Below are 16,932 nucleotides of genomic sequence, written 5' to 3' on the forward strand. Positions count from 1 at the left end.
TTAAAATATACATTTATAAAGAAGCCAGAAGTCTTTTTGTTGGGAATAGTAGGAAATGAGATAAAAAGGAAAGACTGCAAATTCTTTCGATATGCAATCACAGCCGCAAGAGTGTTACTGGCCCAGAAATGGAAACAGCAAGAAATACCGACCGTGGAAGAGTGGAGAATGAAATTGTTAGATTACGCAGAGCTAGATAAATTGACAGGGAAGATTAGATACTTAAGAGACCAAAAGTTCATCGAGGACTGGGGGAAATTTGTGGAATATCTGGAATATTTAAGTGAAGGACAGATGACGCTTAAGGGATTTAAAGAAGCACTGTAAAAAAGCAAGAAATATTGTCTAAAGGGAATAGGAAAAAAGAGATAAATAATGTCAATATAAATTTGAGAAATGTGTAATTAAAATTATGACTATGGATGATTTACGGAACAGCTGAGGGAAGTCCAAAAGAGAAATAAGTTATGAAAACGATGTGAAATTAATGTATTTTGTTTTGTTTTATTTGCTGATGTTGATTAATAAAAATTATATGCAAAAAAAAAAGAAAACAAAAAGGAACAACTCCTAGCAGTGCTTGATTTGCAACACAGAACAGAACTACTTTATAATATGGGACATTCAGAGAGTTTAAAACAAGGCAGCTCCATCAGAACACGAAGCATTCCCAAAATATGATTATAAACATGCCTCTTACATATGTGCCTTTAGTATGTAACAGTTTCACTCGATGCTCTTGCTCTCCTTTTGAAAAGATACCTATCCCTATTCTGAAAATAAAAAGAAAACTATTTTGATACAGTACTATACCTTGCTACACTGAAATGTTTAAATGTTTCTTTCAATTGTCCGCGAATCTTCGCTCCACACTTGCCATCTACTACTGCCACCCCAGGATGGTCCTCCACTCCCTTGGAGAACCACTGGTCTAGGATGTTCTGGAAATCAACAGAGACCTTTGAATATTGTTTCCCCCCCCCCTAAAAAAGATGTTTAGGGGTACAATACAGTGGCCGCTCAGGTTGCGAACGTGATCCGTGCGGGAGGCATGTTCGCAACCCGCAGTGTTCGCAGCCCGCAGCGCTGCATCTGTGCACACAAGGGTCGCGATTCAGCACTTCTGCACATGCGCAAAGCGCGATTCAGTGTATGTGCGCATGCGCAAGCGCTGAAACCCGGAAGTAACCCGTTCCAGTACTTCCGGGTTCGGCGTGGTGCGCAACCCAAAAACTCACACCCTGAAGTCTCTGTAACCCGAGGTATGACTGTATTCTCATTTTCCTACTCATATTGAAATACCTCAATGAGGCCAAACTTAGATTCACAAAATGTTTAGGGGTATGCGTACCACTGCCCCCCAGAAAAAAAGCACGGCCTTTGAGGGGTTTCAGGTGGGATCCTGGGGGCGACAAGTGCTCTGGCGCTTTCTTTTCCTGTGGTGGTTTTCAGCCAGTGCGGCATGGCACCCCGGGGTGCCTCGAAGGATGGTCAGGGGCAGTGGCGTAGCGTGGGTTGTCAGCACCCGGGGCAAGGCAAGTAATTTGCGCCCCCTAACCCATGGATGCAGGTGGCGCTGTGGGTTAAAGCCTCAGCGCCTAGGACTTGCCGATCGAAAGGTCGCGGTTCGAATCCCTGCGGCGGGGTGCGCTCCCGCTGCTCGGTCCCAGCGCCTGCCAACCTAGCAGTTCGAAAGCACCCCCGGGTGCAAGTAGATAAATAGGGACCGCTTACCAGCGGGAAGGTAAACGGCGTTTCCGTGTGCGGCTCTGGCTCTCCAGAGCAGCGATGTCACGCTGGCCACGTGACCCGGAAGTGTCTCCGGACAGCGCTGGCCCCTGGCCTCTTAAGTGAGATGGGCGCACAACCCCAGAGTCTGTCAAGACTGGCCCGTACGGGCAGGGGTACCTTTACCTTTTAACCCATGGATTTGCGCCCCCTAACCCGTTGATTTGCGCCCCCTAACCCTAACCCCCAGATGTTGCGCCCGCTCGCCACGTTTCTGGCGCGGCCAAAGAGTAGACGGCAATCAACCTGTCTGCCTCTCGCCGCCTACCACTTCAGGAGGGCGTCAGGACGCGAAGCCATCGGAGGCGCCTCTGGTCACTCCCCCTGCAGGGAGAGTCAAGCAGGACCCCGCGCACCCCGCCCCCTAAAGCCTTTCCACGCTCGGTAAGGTTGGCCAGAGCAGCGCCCCCGCTCCACCCCCCCTCCCCAACGCCGGACACGTTTCCCTTCTCCAAAGAGGCAGCTCCCTGCCACTTTCTTGGCCAGATCTTCACCCGCCTCCAACATCTGGCATAGCCATGACTCTCTGATCGCACGTCTCTCCACCCCCGCGGCAGGCCCGCAGAGTGCGCCGCCCCTGATCCCCAATTTTGGCCTAAGCTGAAAAGGGCACATTGGATCACCCCTTGTCCTGGGGCGCAGCTGAGCCCCTGGGTGCCCCCACTGCCGTCGGCGGGATGAAGCCTTTGGAGAAATTTCTGAAGAAGCAGGGGTCTCACTTGGCTGCCCGGGCTGGCCCCGGGAGTGGTGGGCAGCTGCCTCGCAGGCAAAGCGTCTCAAAGATCCTGCTGCCCGGATTCCTCAAGGAGCCCCCTGAGGAGCCCCCCCGAGGGAGGAACAGACACTGCTGGCGATGGGCGATGGCTGGAGCTGCGGCCCCCCGATTCCTCTCTGCGCTCCCCAACGTCCTTCTCCTCCGAGGAGCTGTCCCCAGGCGGTGGCGGAGGAGGCGAAAGCCAGCTCAGCCGGCGTAAATCCCCTTTGGAGAGAGAGAGAGGGGTGGAGATTCTTCCCTCCCCACCTCTGCGCCCAGCAAAGCGAGGCGCGTGCCCTTGGCCCCCGCAGGGCTTTCCCCAAGCCGACGAAGGGCTTGCTTGCAATCTGAATCTCTCCTGTTTCCTCCGCCAGCCCGCAGCCTCTGCCTCGTCTCCTTCGCCTTTGCCACTCTGTGCGCCCTGCGCGCGCGCGCCCTATTTGCCAGGCTGCTGCTGCTGCCGCTGCAAGCGGGAGTGAGCCAGGTAGGGGCAGAGAGCTGCGAGTGCGCCCCCCCCAAGATGTTGCGCCCGGTGCGGCTGGCACCCCCTGCACCCCCCACGCTACGCCACTGGTCAGGGGTTCCACACTGGCCTCTGCCCCTCTTTCCTTCCCTCCCTCCTCTGATGCCCTCTCACGTCTCTGCCTCCAAAGGCTTGTACAGTGGACGCTCGGGTTGCGAACATGATCCATGCGGGATGCATGTTCGCAACCAGCAGCGTCCACAACCCGCACCTGAGCACGTGCAGGTTGCGATTCGGCGCTTCTGCGCATGCAAAAAGCACGGTTTAGTGCTTCTGTGCATGCGCTGCCGCCGAAACCTGGAAGTAACCCGTTCTGGTACTTCCGGGTTTCGGCGGTCCGCAAAAATGCAAAGCGTCTATAACCCGAGGTATGACTGTACAGCTGTTTATTACAGCAGCCCTGGCTACAAGATCCGCAGGCGAATGGTGCCTCTGGGGGGCACCTCTCTTTGGGGCAGGGAAGGGGGCAGCTCAGCAATCAGGGACGGACGGCTACCCAGAGGACCCCCAAGAAGTGGGGACAGGAGAGGAGGCAGAGGGAACACTCCACAAGTGTGGGTGTTCGGAAAAGGGTGAGGGGTTACTGGGCTCCTGAGCCCCCCCAGGGGTGCAGCAGAAAGAAGGTAGTTGATCAAGGGAGCCATGAACTCAAAAAGGTTGAAAGTGTTGATTTTGCAGTGTCCCATGCACAGCGGAATGATGAGGAATACGTGCACATACTCTATATTGTTTTATTTACATTTCAAAGCTGGTAGATTACAGAAAAACATCTTGCCTCTGCCGGAGCAGAGAAAGCATCCTCTCTCCTCTGAAGCACGGAGAGAAACACTGTGAAAAACAGGAAACCAGTGTACGTCACATCCAGTCTCCTTTCCCGTGAGAAACTCCAACAGCAACTCTGACTGGAATGTAAACATTGCCTCGTGACAAGCACTTCGCTGCACAGTGAAGAGAGCAGAAACCAACAGAAAGCCTCTGCTTTAAGGTGGTTATTAGTTGATACGGAAAGGGGGGGTGCCTTCCTTCTCCCTTCCGCCGGTGACCAGAGGGTCCGAGGCGATGACCTCAAGGGCACCCCAGCCCTACATCGACCCCTTAGCCCCCACACCGTTACACAAGCACCACATTCTACTCCAAGCCCTACAGATAAAGTGCCTCCTCCTTTTCTACACGGGCGAGATAAGCCCAAATTCTTATGCCTCTTTCTAAATCCTTCGAAGACGGAGGTCCTATGGCAGGGTCGGGATGGTATGGGGATGAGGGACCAACTCCCTTCTCTTGCGGGGGCCCAATTAGTGCCATTGCCTTCCGTTAAGAGTTTGGGTGTAATCCTTGACGCCTCCCTTTCCATGGAGGCGCAAGTTACAGCAACAGCCAAGGCGACATTTTTCCACCTTCGCCGCATCAAGCAGTTGGTCCCTTACCTTTCCCGCCCCGACCTGGCCACAGTGATCCATGCGACGGTCATCTCCAGGCTTGACTACTGTAATTCGCTCTACGCGGGGCTGCCCTTGAAGCTGTCCCAGAAACTCCAGCGGGTGCAGAATGCTGCAGCGAGGCTCCTCACGGGGTCTCTGCCATGGGAGCATATTCACCCAGTGCTTTTCAAGCTGCACTGGCTCCCGGTGGAGTACAGGGTCAGATTTAAGGTGCTGGTTTTGACCTTTAAATCCCTTCACGGCCTAGGACCCTCGTACCTACGGGACCGCCTCTCCCGGTATGCCCCACGGAGGACCTTAAGGTCCATAAATAGCAACACCCTAGTGGTCCCGGGCCCTAAGGAAGTTAGATTAGCTTCAACCAGAGCCAGGGCCTTTTCAACACTGGCTCCGGCCTGGTGGAACACTCTGCCTCATGAGACCAGGGCCCTGCGGGATCTGATTTCTTTCCGCAGGGCCTGTAAGACAGAGTTGTTCCGCCTGGCCTTTGGCTTGGAGCCAATTTGATTCCCTCCCTCCCTCTCTTTTTTTTTTCTTTTCCTTCTCCTCCTGCGATGAGGCTACATTTTAATATTTTAATGTTGTATTTTATTTTTGTTTTTAAGTTGTAATCATTCATCTTGTTTTTATTATTGCTTGTAAGCCGCTCTGAGCCCGGCCTTGGCTGGGGAGGGCGGGGTATAAATAAAAAATTATTATTATTATTATTATTATTATTATTATTATTATCTGTACTGTGGGTTGACCGTATCAAGTTGTATCCTCCATTCGCTACAATGGCTGCGTTCTACCCAATCAGAACCATGCATTCGCTTTGCAGAGCTAGCTCAGCGAGCTCCTGCACGCCTCATTTGACCCCTTGACAAGCTGCTGACGGCTCCCCGCTGGGAGAACAATGGAACCGAAACTCGTGAACCCATAAAAGTGCCAAATCTCGCAACAATGTATCTATTTTATTTCCAACTTCAATTATCAATATAGGAATGGACTGAAACGGACTAAAAACTTCTAAAATTCGTATAAAATCAACCGCAGCTCCAATTTCCTTGGGTTTGGTGTCGATCGACTCAGTTTCTTCAGGACTCCATGACACCTCCGCTGTCTCCATAATCCCTCGAGCGAGGTGTCACGTACTCAGGAAGACCCTAATCCGTTCAAATCACTCTGCCCATCCTTTCCTCCGGGCAATGCCAGGTGGCAGACTTTGCATACTTGGACTATTGTCCTCTCATCTCCGATACTCAGGAAGCGCTTATCCGCGCATATCTCCAGCTCTGCATATTCCCCCTCCCTCCTCGGTATGTTAATCTCTGTAACCCAACCTCTCTTTAATGTATTCATGATGTAACTGGGATGTATTTTGCACTGTATTCTGGGACATGGAGGGAAGTTTCAAAAACTCATGTCACCCCTTTCTCGCTGTTCAGTCTCGCCTTGAACCTGTTGCGCAATAAACTTGGATCGTCTGCAGCTTGCTCCTGTCTCTGGCTGAGCTCATTTTCCTCCGCAGGGACCCGCGGACGTAGTCCGACGAGCTGGGTGGCAGAGCAGCCTCGCACCCAGATTTTTCCCGTAACATTAGTGGTTACCAGTCTGCCTTGTGCAGTGCTTTTTATTTATTTTATTTATATACAGTGGTAGCTCTGGTTGCGAACAGGATCCGTTCTGGAGGCCCGTTCGCAACATGAAAAGGGCGCAACATTAAAACCCCTCATATGACGTGTTCCAGAATCACCTGCGTTGTGCTGCAGTTTTGCTATTCATTGCTATTTGTTGTATATTGCCCTCTGAATATCTTCATAATGCATCCCCTAGAAATGCAAATGGCGTTGAAGGGGGAGGCAGACCTGTGGCCCCCAGATGTTGCAGAATCATAGCATCACAGAATTGTAGAGCTGGACTGCACCACAAAGATCCTCTAGTCCAACCCCCTGAAAACAGGTTTTGGATGGCATGCATATCTGTGGTATGACAAGGTTAAGATTCACAAGAATTTCAAGAACCATATTGTTAGGAAAGCAATGTTTAATGTCTGGACAAAATATAAAGACTTATTAGAAAACAAGACCCCAAGGTGGCTTTCACCTATGGAAGCTAAAGCTGTGAAAAGACCCAATATGGAGGTCAAATGGCCGAAATACTGGGAAATATTAGAAAGAGATGGAGACAATTGGAGAGTGCAGAGTCTGGAGAAACTAAAAGACTAAAAGTGCGAGATTGGTTACATTACGCTCAGATTAAAGAGGCTTTTAAATTGGATAAAAAGTTAGGATTCCAGGTGGAAAAATCGAAACTGGAAACAGAACTGCTAGAACCTAAGACTAAGGTACTTTCAAGAATGTATAACTTGTTGCTGAGGTGGAATACACAGGATGAAATGGTTAAATCAGCTATGATAAAGTGGGCACAGGACATTGGGTATAACATTATGTTTCCGGACTGGGAAAAGTTATGGACCACCGGTATGAAGTTTACGGCATGTAATGCCTTGAAAGAAAACATTATGAAAATGATATATAGGTGGTACATGACCCCAGTCAAGCTAGCAAAAATATATCACCTGTCAGACAATAAGTGTTGGAAATGTAAGGAAACTGAAGGAACGTTCTTTCACCTCTGGTGGACTTGCCCTAGGGTTAAGGCCTTCTGGGAAATGATATATAACGAGCTGAAAAAGGTATTTATGTATACCTTCCCTAAGAAACCAGAGGCCTTCCTTCTGGGCATTGTAGGCCAGAGGGTGCTAAAGAATGATCGAACATTTTTTATGTATGCAACAACAGCAGCAAGGATACTTGTAGCTAAATATTGGAAATCTCAAGATTTGCCCACGCTGGAAGAATGGCAGATGCAACTGATGGACTACATGGAGCTGGCAGAAATGACTGGCAGAATCCAAGACCTGGGAGAAGAAGCAGTGGAGGAGGATTGGAAGAAATTCAAGGATTATTTACAAAAACATTGTAAACTATATGAGTGCTAAGAAGGATGAGAGATTTGAAAATAACAGGGCACCATAAAGTTAGTTGAAAAGATTATGAGAATGAGTGAATCGTATGAGAATAATAAACTTTGAATAAATATTATGTCAAAATTAGGTATTTAAGATATAGATAAAATTTTCAAAGTTAGGGACAAAATATTGAAAATGTGTATAATAAGAATGGAAATAAGGTGATAAATTGCTGGCTAAAGTTTTATTAATGTGGAATGCAGGAGCGGGAGATGTGAGGAAGTCCAAAAACGAAGAAAAGTTGGTCATTATATGATGCTAAATTTTATGTTTGTTTTTTCTTTTTCTTTTTTTTTTTTGCTTATGCTGTTTTTTCTCTTTACTGTATTAAAAAAACAAAACCTTTAATAATTTTTTTTTTTTTAAAAAAGAAAACAGTGGCGTAGAATGGGGGGTGCAGGGGGGGCCGGCCGCACCGGGCACAACATCTGGGGGTTAGGGTTAGGGGGCGCAAATCCATGGGTTAGGGGGCGCAAATTACTTGCCTTGCCCCGGGTGCTGACAACCCATGCTACGCCACTGCCTGAAAATGCAGGAATCTTTTGTGGCCGTTCCCGTCATTCATTTTTTTTAAAAAATATTTTTATTAACCAATTTCAGTGTAGCAATTTATCAATCCTCATAATCAGTTACATTATTTCCCCCCCCCCTTTATTCCTCCCCAACCCTCCCTCTCCCCCCCACCAAGGACTTCCCTCAGCTCCCCTCCCTAATTTTTTTACATATCTTGTTCTCTGCATGTTATAAAATGGTACATATCCTTGCTTTATCTATCATATGTTCAACTAATAAATTTGTCAAAACAAAAAAAATTCCTTCCAGTAGCACCTTAAAGACCAACTAAGTTAGTTCTTGGTATGAGCTTTCGTGTGCATGCACACTTCTTCAGATACACTGAAACAGAAGTTTCGAGACCCTTCTATATAGTGAGAAGGTGGGGAGGGGTATTACTTAGAAGGGTGGTGGGAATGGGTGATAGGCAGATAGCTGGGATGAGCCTGTTGACGACTCTTAACGACTGCAATAGGTCTTACAGGAAAAAGCAAGGGGTGAGAAGGTGAAAAATGGCTTTGTCATGTATAATGAGATAAGAATCCAAGGTCTTTGTTCAGACCAGGACTCTCCATGGTTTTAAGTTTGGTGATAAGTTGCAATTCAGCAGCTTCTCTTTCCAGTCTATTTCTGAAATTCCTTTGTAATAGAACAGCTACTTTGAGATCTTGTATAGAATGTCCTGGGAGATTGAAGTGTTCTCCTACTGGTTTCTCTGTCTTGTGATTCCTGATGTCTGATTTATGTCCGTTTATTCTTTGGCGTAAGGTCTGGCCTGTTTGTCCAATATAGAGAGCTGAAGGACACTGTTGGCATTTGATGATATACACAATGTTAGACGATGAGCAATTAAATAGTCCCGAGATGGTATGTGTGATGTTGTTGGGGCCAGTAATGGTGTTGTCCGGGTGTATGTGGCAGCAAAGTTGGCATCTGGGTTTATTGCAGGCTCTGGTGCCAGTGTCCGTGTTAGGTCTGGTTGTAGTATTATTGTGGGTTAGGAGTTGTTTAAGATTGGGTGGCTGTCTGTAGGCAATGAAAGGTCTTCCTCCCAGAGCTTGAGAAAGAGAACTGTCATTGTCCAGGAGAGGTTGTAGATCTCTGATGATGCGTTGTACTGTTTTAACTTGGGAGCTGTATGTGATGACTAGAGGTGTTCTGTTATTTTCTTTTTTGGGTCTGTCTTGCAGCAAGTTCTCTCTGGGTATCAGTCTGGCTCTGTTGATCTGTTGTCTAACTTCATCTGCTGGGTATTTTAGTTCTAAAAAGGTTTGCTGTAGATCTCTTAGGTGAGAGTCTCTGTCTGTAGAATTGGAACAGATGCGGCTGTAACGTAGTGCCTGGCTATATACAATGGACTGTTTGGTATGTTTGGGATGGTAGCTAGAGGCATGTAGATATGTTTGTCGGTCAGTTGGTTTACAGTATAAGGTGGTGTCTATGCGCCCATCCTGTATTTTTATAGTAGTGTCCAAAAAATGTATTTCTTGCATAGATTGATTCATTGTTAGGTTGATTGTGGGGTGAAAATCATTGAATTTCTGGTGGAAGGTGTCCAGGGTCTGTTGACCATGTGTCCAGATGATAAAAATATCGTCAATGTATCGCAGGTACAAGAGAGGTTTGAGTGGGTAGGAGTTTAGGAAACGTTGTTCTAAATCTGCCATGAAGATGTTGGCATACATGCGGGTGCCCATAGCTGTGCCGCTGATCTGAAGGAACAGGTCATCACCGAATTTGAAGTTGTTGTGGGTAAGAACAAATTGGCAGAGTTTGGTGGCCAGTACGTTTCCGAGCACAATTCAAAGTGTTGGTGCTGACCTTGAAAGACCTAAATAACCCAGTATACCTGAAGAAGCGTCTCCACCCCCATCGTTCTGCCCGGACACTGAGGTCCAGCTCTGAGGGCCTTCTGGCGGTTCCCTCACTGCGAGAAGTGAGGTTACAGGGAACCAGGCAGAGGGCCTTCTCGGTGGTGGCACCCACCCTGTGGAACACCCTCCCTTTAAATATGAAGGAAATAAGCAGCTGTCTTATCTTTAAAAGACATCTGAAGGCAGCCCTGTTGAGGGAAGTTTTTAATATTTAATGCTGTATTGTTTTTAACACTCAATTGGGAGCCGCCCAGAGTGGCTGGAGAAACTCAACCAGATGGGCGGCGTATAAATAATATATTATTATTATTAATTATTATTATTATTATTTAATAAATGCAACAGACAAGCAAGCAAGCGTTCTCGATGGCGCTCTAACAGAAATGGTCCAGGGCAGCAGCACCCTTCTCCCATTTCTTATCGCCACGGTTCTGAGAATGATGCGAGAAAAAGGTTCTGTTGGGTCCTGGCCCACGGCTTGTGAGGCAAACTCCTGTCAACAATCAGTTGCCGGGGTACCATGTTGCTGCTGCCTCTTCAAACTCTTTGCTTCCTCACCTGACATTTTGGCCCCTCGCGGCCCATGGCATTCCCTTTCCCATTCCTGTGGTGGATTTATTCACGGACCAGAGACCCCGTCGAGACCGGCTCCCTGGAGGAATTCGAGTGCGAGGAGGAGGTACCCGAAGAAGACGATGTCTGCTGGGCCCTGGGAGAAATTTTGCTTTATTACTGCCTGGCTGTGGCTGCTATAAGGATCATCTACATTGGTGCAGACTGGGTAATAGTCTTTTATTAGCCGTATTCCCCTTGTGTGCGGCTGGAGGACAGAAGGGGAACCCAAAGCGCTGTCTTGTTGACCCTTTGGCTTCCAACAGCGGCCAGCTGGATGTCCAGAACTTTTAGGTTAAGGGAACGGCTTCAGCAGACTCCAAACCAGCTGATGATTAAAAACAACAACACATGTGCTGGCTGAGTCTGATGGGAGCTGTACCCCAAAATATCTGAGGGGCCTGGCAAAGGCTGGCACAAACAATGGAAACATCATGCCAAAACACACATACACGCCAACACATACGGAGAGCAGATCCAGCGACAGCAAACGATTACCACCATAACAGCCAGCAGATAAAACTGAGCATTCAAAGCATCTCTTCATTGCACAAATAAAGCACATAATAATAAGAATTTTATTTTTTTACACCCCGCACATCTGGCCGGGTTTCCCCAGCCACTCTGGGCGGCTTCCAGCACATATAAAAACATCAAACATTTAATAATAATAATAATAATAATAATAATAATAATAATTTATTATTCATACCCCCGCCCATCTGGCTAGGTTTCCCCAGCCACTCTGGGCGGCTTCCAACAAAGATTAAAAATACATTAAAAACCTCCCGATGCAGAGCTGCCTTCAGATGTCTTCTAAAAGTCGTGTAGTTCTTTATCTCCTTGACATCTGGAGGAAGGGCATTCTACAGGGAAGGTGCCACCACTGAGAAGGCCCTCTGCCTGGTTCCCTGTAACTTGGCTTCTCGCAGTGAGGGAACCAGCAGAAGACCCTCAGAGCTGCACCTCAGCTGAAGAATGGGAGATGCCTTATCCCAAGGTTCCTGGAAATGGTACTTTTCCCTTTGCAAAGCTACCATTTGCTTAAGGCACTATGGTTTGCTGCAACTCCAGCATGAAGCACCTCCCACCTCCCTTTAAATGGGATTTGGGATTGGAGCAAGCTGTGAGGGGGCTATAGAAGGGGGTGGTTGAGGTGTAAAGCCTAACCCTTTGGGAATGGAACGATTCTAGACTGAAAGCGGCACATTGAGGACAAGCACAAACGGTTCCAGATTGAGAAAAGCTGTGTATTTGTGCTACAAATGGCTTGGTGTGCATGTAAACTTAGCCCCAATCATATGCATCGGGTTCTAAATGGAATTCTTTCCCATATTTTCCAAGAACAGATCGTCCCGAAATGCGGTGGTGGAATTCAGCCATGCAAGAAGGTTAGATATACAAAAGGTAAAATTTAATTCATTTGCTGCAAAAAAAGAAAAAGAAAAAAAGAAAAGCATTTCTTATTAAGCAAAAGTCAAGCAGGAACTCAGAGTTTAAAAACAACCTGCTGTTTGCTTTGGAGGAGACGATTGCCGCATACCCAGCCGTCCCGTTTTAAGCAGGACATCCCGGAATCACAAAATCCTATCTTGAATGTTCAAAATAATCCTTTTAACCCATTATTGCTTTGTTCTTTTGTAACCTGCTTGAGGGTCGTTTTTTTACCATCAAATGGTGTGTAAGCTTTAAGAAATATATTAAATAAGAATAGATCAAGTTGTGAGGCAATGACAGAGAGCGTCGCTCTCCGCTGTCACCCAGTGAGTTTATAATAGGCAAGGGATCAAATACAAAACAGTGATCTATTTAATAGGTGGATTAAACTGGGGTTGCCATATCCAGACAGAAAAGTTGTTGAACCTTTTTTTGGGCAAAGCTGTTCCGATTTGTTTTTTTATTTTTTTTGCCAAAATTCTATAACTTTTTTTTTTAGTTTAGGCCAAAGTTGTTTGACGTTTTTGAGTTATTTTAGGGATGTCCAACCGGTCGATTGATTGAACCAGTTTCTATTTTGATCCCGGAACGTCCCCCGCTGGGGTGTCCCTGTTTTCACCGGAGAAATGGAGGAGGGCACGGAATAGGATGTCCCTCTTTTCATTGGAGATACGTTGGAGGGTATGGAAGCATGATCGTGAGGCTCCTTGAGCGCCACTGAGCTCAGGCGAAAGTGGATGGCAGCCTCGCTATTTCTCCACCGCAAAAATAACCCCCTCATATCTCTCTCTCTCTCTCTCTCTCTCTCTCTCTCTCTCACCTGATGCCTGCTAGTGTTGTAAACAAAAATTGCCTTTTTCCCTTATGGGGTATCCAAGAGCCCATATAGAGTCCTTACATAGGTTCCCTATTGGTAGGAGAGAATAACAGAGGCCAAGCAGAGAATATTGAGAAGCAAAGCAGCAAGTAAGCTGGATCTTTATTGAACAGTTGCAACAGGGTGCTCCCCTCTCACGCAGGAGGGAGGAGGAACCCAGAAAAATGGTGCGCAAGGCTTTATAAAGACTTTTGAAATTGCCACCCTGTAGATCAAGACCACCCCCAGAAACATCATACATACATCACAGAAGGGGTGTAACCTAAGACCACCCCTCAGATACATCACACCTACATCACAGAAAAGGTGGTCTAAAACAGAAATTTGAATGTTGTTTTTCTCCTGTTGTTGTTTATCTCCTGTCTGGCAGGTTACTTGATTGGATTGCCTGGGGGGGGGGGGCTGGCCATTCTTTTGTAGCGATAAATACTTAGTTCCTGGGCCAGGTCACAGGCTCACACCCTATTCAAACACAGACATACCCTTAAGACAGGATTTGTGAAGGAAAAGACAATGGGAAGGCTTTTCTTTGACCATGCAGAGAAAACATTTGCTCAGTTTAAGAATCAAAATGGCTTCAGGTCGGTCTTCCTGGGCTGATCTATGTATGTGCGGTTATGAACATTACCATATATCTAAGACCTCAAAATTCCTATCACAATATCCCCCCTTTGGGGCTAGAATTTTTCTTAACAATTTTTGCCCCACAAATAATAACATGGTATGTTGTAAATGGATGCCTTTGTGTAAATATATAGGATGTCCCTCTTTTCATTGGAGATACGTTGGAGGGTATGGCAGCATGGTTGCGATGCTCTTTGAGAACCACTGAGCTCAGGCGAAAGTGGATGGCAACCTCACTATTTCTCCACCCACCGCAAAAATAACCCCCTCATATCTCTCTCTCTCTCTCTCTCTCTCTCTCTCTCTCTCTCTCTCTCTCACCTGATGCCTGCTAGGTTGCCAGGACCCCACCGACAGGTGTCAAGACAGCGCGTGCGGCATCCTGGGGTGCCTGAGGAAGCTGTTTACAGGAGAGTGTGACAGGGACGTCGCTGAGGACGAGGCGTCCCCCAGCTCTCCTCCTCCCCGGAAGGAGACAACGGAGCGCCTCTCCAAGCTCAGCCAGCAAACCTTCTGTGACAGCGACTCCGTGGGCACCTCAGAATCGCAGGTGTCCTCGTGGAAAGGCAGCCAGACAGGTGATACGGATGGCAGTGCCTCCAGCACGAAAGGGAGGAAGATGGCGGTGAGGCAGAGGAGCCCCAGGCGAGTGCCCTGGATGCCCGAGGAACCGTGTCCTCGCTGCAAAGCCAAGAGGACCAGAGAATGGCTGGCCCAGCACTTCTTTGACCCAGAATGGTGTTCTCCAGGAAAGCGCAACTGATCCTGAGTGGAGTCCCTTCCGGGGAAGGGAAACCATGTCCACACACAACCCGCTTTCGCCCGGGCTTCCTTCAAGGGTTGTTGGCCTGGGCGAGGAGGGTAAGATGGGCGACTCGCACCTCTGAGAGGTGACTGCGGGCTGAGTCGTGTCAATAAAGCTCCTATACCACATATGCCTGTTGTCTTTGTCCATGGAGTTTTCTTGGCAGGGATACTGGAGTGGCTTGCCGGTTCCTGCTCCAGGTGGATATCGTTTGGTCAAAACTCTCCACTATGACCTGTCCATCTTGGGTGGCCCTGCACGGCATAGCTCATAGCTTCTCTGAGTTATTCAAGCCCCTTCGCCACGGCAAGGCCGAAGAATTGATGCTTTTGAATTATGGTGTTGGAGGAGACTCTTGAGAGTCCCATGGACTGCAAGAAGATCAAACCGATCCATTCTGAAGGAAATCAGCCCTGAGTGCTCACTGGAAGGACAAATCGTGAAGCTGAGGCTCCAAGACTTTGGCCACCTCATGAGAAGAGAAGACTCCCTGGAAGAGACCCTGATGTTGGGAAAGATGGAGGGCACAAGGAGAAGGGGACGACAGAGGACGAGATGGTTGGACAGTGTTCTTGAAGAGACCAACATGATTCTGACCAAACTGCGGGAGGCAGTGGAAGACAGGAGGGCCTGGCGTGCTCTGGTCCATGGGGTCACGAAGAGTTGGACACGACTAAATGACTAAACAACAACAACATACCACATAGTGTTCTCCTCTTTGCAACATGCTGGGAAGGCGGCCGGCTTGTTGGAATGCCATTTGCTGACTGAATGGTGCGTCCATGAGAAGCCGCGCTGTGTCAGGCGTGGAGAGTCCTCCCCTCGCTTCGGTAACTTCACAGACAAGAATTAACGAGCGGTTTATATTTTATAGTTGTCAGGTGCTGGTGATGGTTTCTTGTGAGTAACCAGGCAGGACTCCGACGTGTCTTTAACAGGTTTTATTTGGTGCAAACTATTTACAGTGCAGAACCACAAAGTTCACATCTGTCTTAGTCACTTGCAGATTCCGGGAGTGGCCCCTTCCAGTTTCTCCCCCAACATAAGAACTTAGACACCCCAAACCTCCTTATGTTTCACCCCTCTGCGTAAGCTGGGTGACGGAAACAGCGTGTCTGCCTCCTGGTCAGCCGGACTAGGTGAGGCACTTGGGCTCTCAGTAGCATCTTCAAGCCCTCCCCTCGCTTGGCCTTTCCCCCTCTGCTCCACTGGAGGTGTGGCTTTCACCACCGCTGGACTAGACGCTGCTCCTCAGAAGCGTCGGAGGCTCTCTGTATCTCCCTGCCTCCTGTCGGGATCTGTGTTTGACCAAGCTGATAAAGCTCATCTTCCTCCAGCCTCTGAGTCCTTCGGAATCGCCCCCATGAGATTGACAACCTGAGCCTCTGATAAGGCTCCAGGCACATGCCATTCAGCAGAGAATCCAAACAGTACGCAGAAGTGATGAGATTTATGGCTACATCATTGCTATGCTTTATTACTAAGCTACGCAGACAGAAAAATATATCCTTTCCCTGTGAGAGCAGAGAGCAACTGAAACAAAGGAACAAAGAACAGGAAACCAGTACGTCACATCCGTCTCCCGTCTCCTGTGAGACTTCCAATAGCCTGGACTGTCTCTGGAATGTAAACAGAGCCTTGTGACTCCAAAGCACTACTCAGTGGCAAACAGAAACTAAGACCTCCCTCCCCTGTTCCGATGGCCCTCCCCTGACAATAGTCTTTCTGATTCAGTCATCTGGTTGCAAGCAAAAATCGACATCTCTCCACATTTAGAGTTGGCTACTCTAAACCCTCCCCCTTCTGTCCCCAGCAACATCCTGGGTGCCAAAGGGAAGTTCCGCCTCCTCTCTGCATTCTTTGTTCTCTAATATGGACAGATCTCCTAGTTCTTGGGGAGGGAGGGTCCCCTCTGGGGCGTCTTACCCATAGAGGCGAGTGGCACCAAGTGTGCTGGTCCTGGGGGTTAATCAAGAGTCAAGGTCCAAGTCCAGTCTGTGGTCAATGAAGCAATATGAAGGCAGTCCGTAAACGTCGAAGCTGGGTGCAGGGCAGGGTTCAGGCAGAGACTGACAACCACCAACGTTGCTCCCGCAACTTGGAACTGGGGCTGGCTGGCTTTTATCTGCCCCGAGGCATAGGGTGGCCCCGGTCCACAGGTGACCTGCCTCTCCTGGCCTGGAGGAGAGCCCTCCTCCTGCAAGAACTTAGTTCCCTTCGCCTCTCTGCCCTGAGCCTCTTTAGCTCAGGAGAGGCTGGAGGGTTACCGGACCCAGAGGCAACCTCAGCTTCCTCTGACGGGGCTGAGAGTGGAGCACCTGCAGGCAATGGGTCCTCCATCACCTCAGGAGCCAGAGCAGACTCAGCTGGTGCCTGTACCTGAGGATCCAGCACAGGTGAGGACCCTTCAGGCTCAGGCCCCAGCCCAGGCTCAGCTGGTTCTGGAGGCGGGGACTCCTGTGCAGGCTGGGATTCCTCAGGTTCAGCATCTGAATCCGAATCCCAGGCCATCACACCAAGTTCTGGAGGGCGCCTGGCAGAATAAGGGCAAGTTCCCCCATCGTCCTGAGAAAACCCCTTAATTCCGATTTTATTTTATTTTATTCTTTGGTAGATTTACAGAAAGGAAAACGC

The 16,932-nt window shown here is 48.5% G+C and overlaps 1 protein-coding gene and 1 long non-coding RNA gene across 2 annotated transcripts in view; both read left to right on the top strand.

The window, feature by feature from the left end:
- The first annotated feature begins 9,897 nt into the window (after nucleotides 1-9,897).
- LOC307225311 overlaps nucleotides 9,898-16,932 on the top strand; it is a 323,071-nt gene continuing 316,036 nt past the window's right edge. The window contains exon 1 of the long non-coding RNA XR_013842861.1: nucleotides 9,898-10,058. This is a non-coding gene — a long non-coding RNA (uncharacterized lncRNA). The remainder of the gene's footprint in view (nucleotides 10,059-16,932) is intronic.
- SSMEM1 (serine rich single-pass membrane protein 1) lies at nucleotides 10,392-14,426 on the top strand. Its single transcript, XM_079994617.1, has 3 exons — nucleotides 10,392-10,724; nucleotides 11,905-11,962; nucleotides 13,829-14,426. Exons 1-3 carry the CDS (start codon nucleotides 10,527-10,529, stop codon nucleotides 14,254-14,256), a joined length of 684 nt encoding a protein of 227 aa, XP_079850743.1. The 5' UTR covers nucleotides 10,392-10,526; the 3' UTR covers nucleotides 14,257-14,426.

The sequence above is a fragment of the Podarcis cretensis genome, assembly GCF_951804945.1.
Source record: "Podarcis cretensis genome assembly, chromosome: 10".
Taxonomy (NCBI): domain Eukaryota; kingdom Metazoa; phylum Chordata; class Lepidosauria; order Squamata; family Lacertidae; genus Podarcis; species Podarcis cretensis.

Excerpts from the sequence above, each read along its gene's own strand:
- SSMEM1 (XM_079994617.1), top strand. The coding sequence starts at position 10,527 with ATGGCATTCCCTTTCCCATTCCTGTGGTGGATTTATTCACGGACCAGA. Across the intron at positions 10,725-11,904 it reads TCTACATTGGTGCAGACTGG|ATCGTCCCGAAATGCGGTGG; the intron begins GTAATAGTCTTT and ends TTCCAAGAACAG. Across the intron at positions 11,963-13,828 it reads GAAGGTTAGATATACAAAAG|GTTGCCAGGACCCCACCGAC; the intron begins GTAAAATTTAAT and ends GATGCCTGCTAG.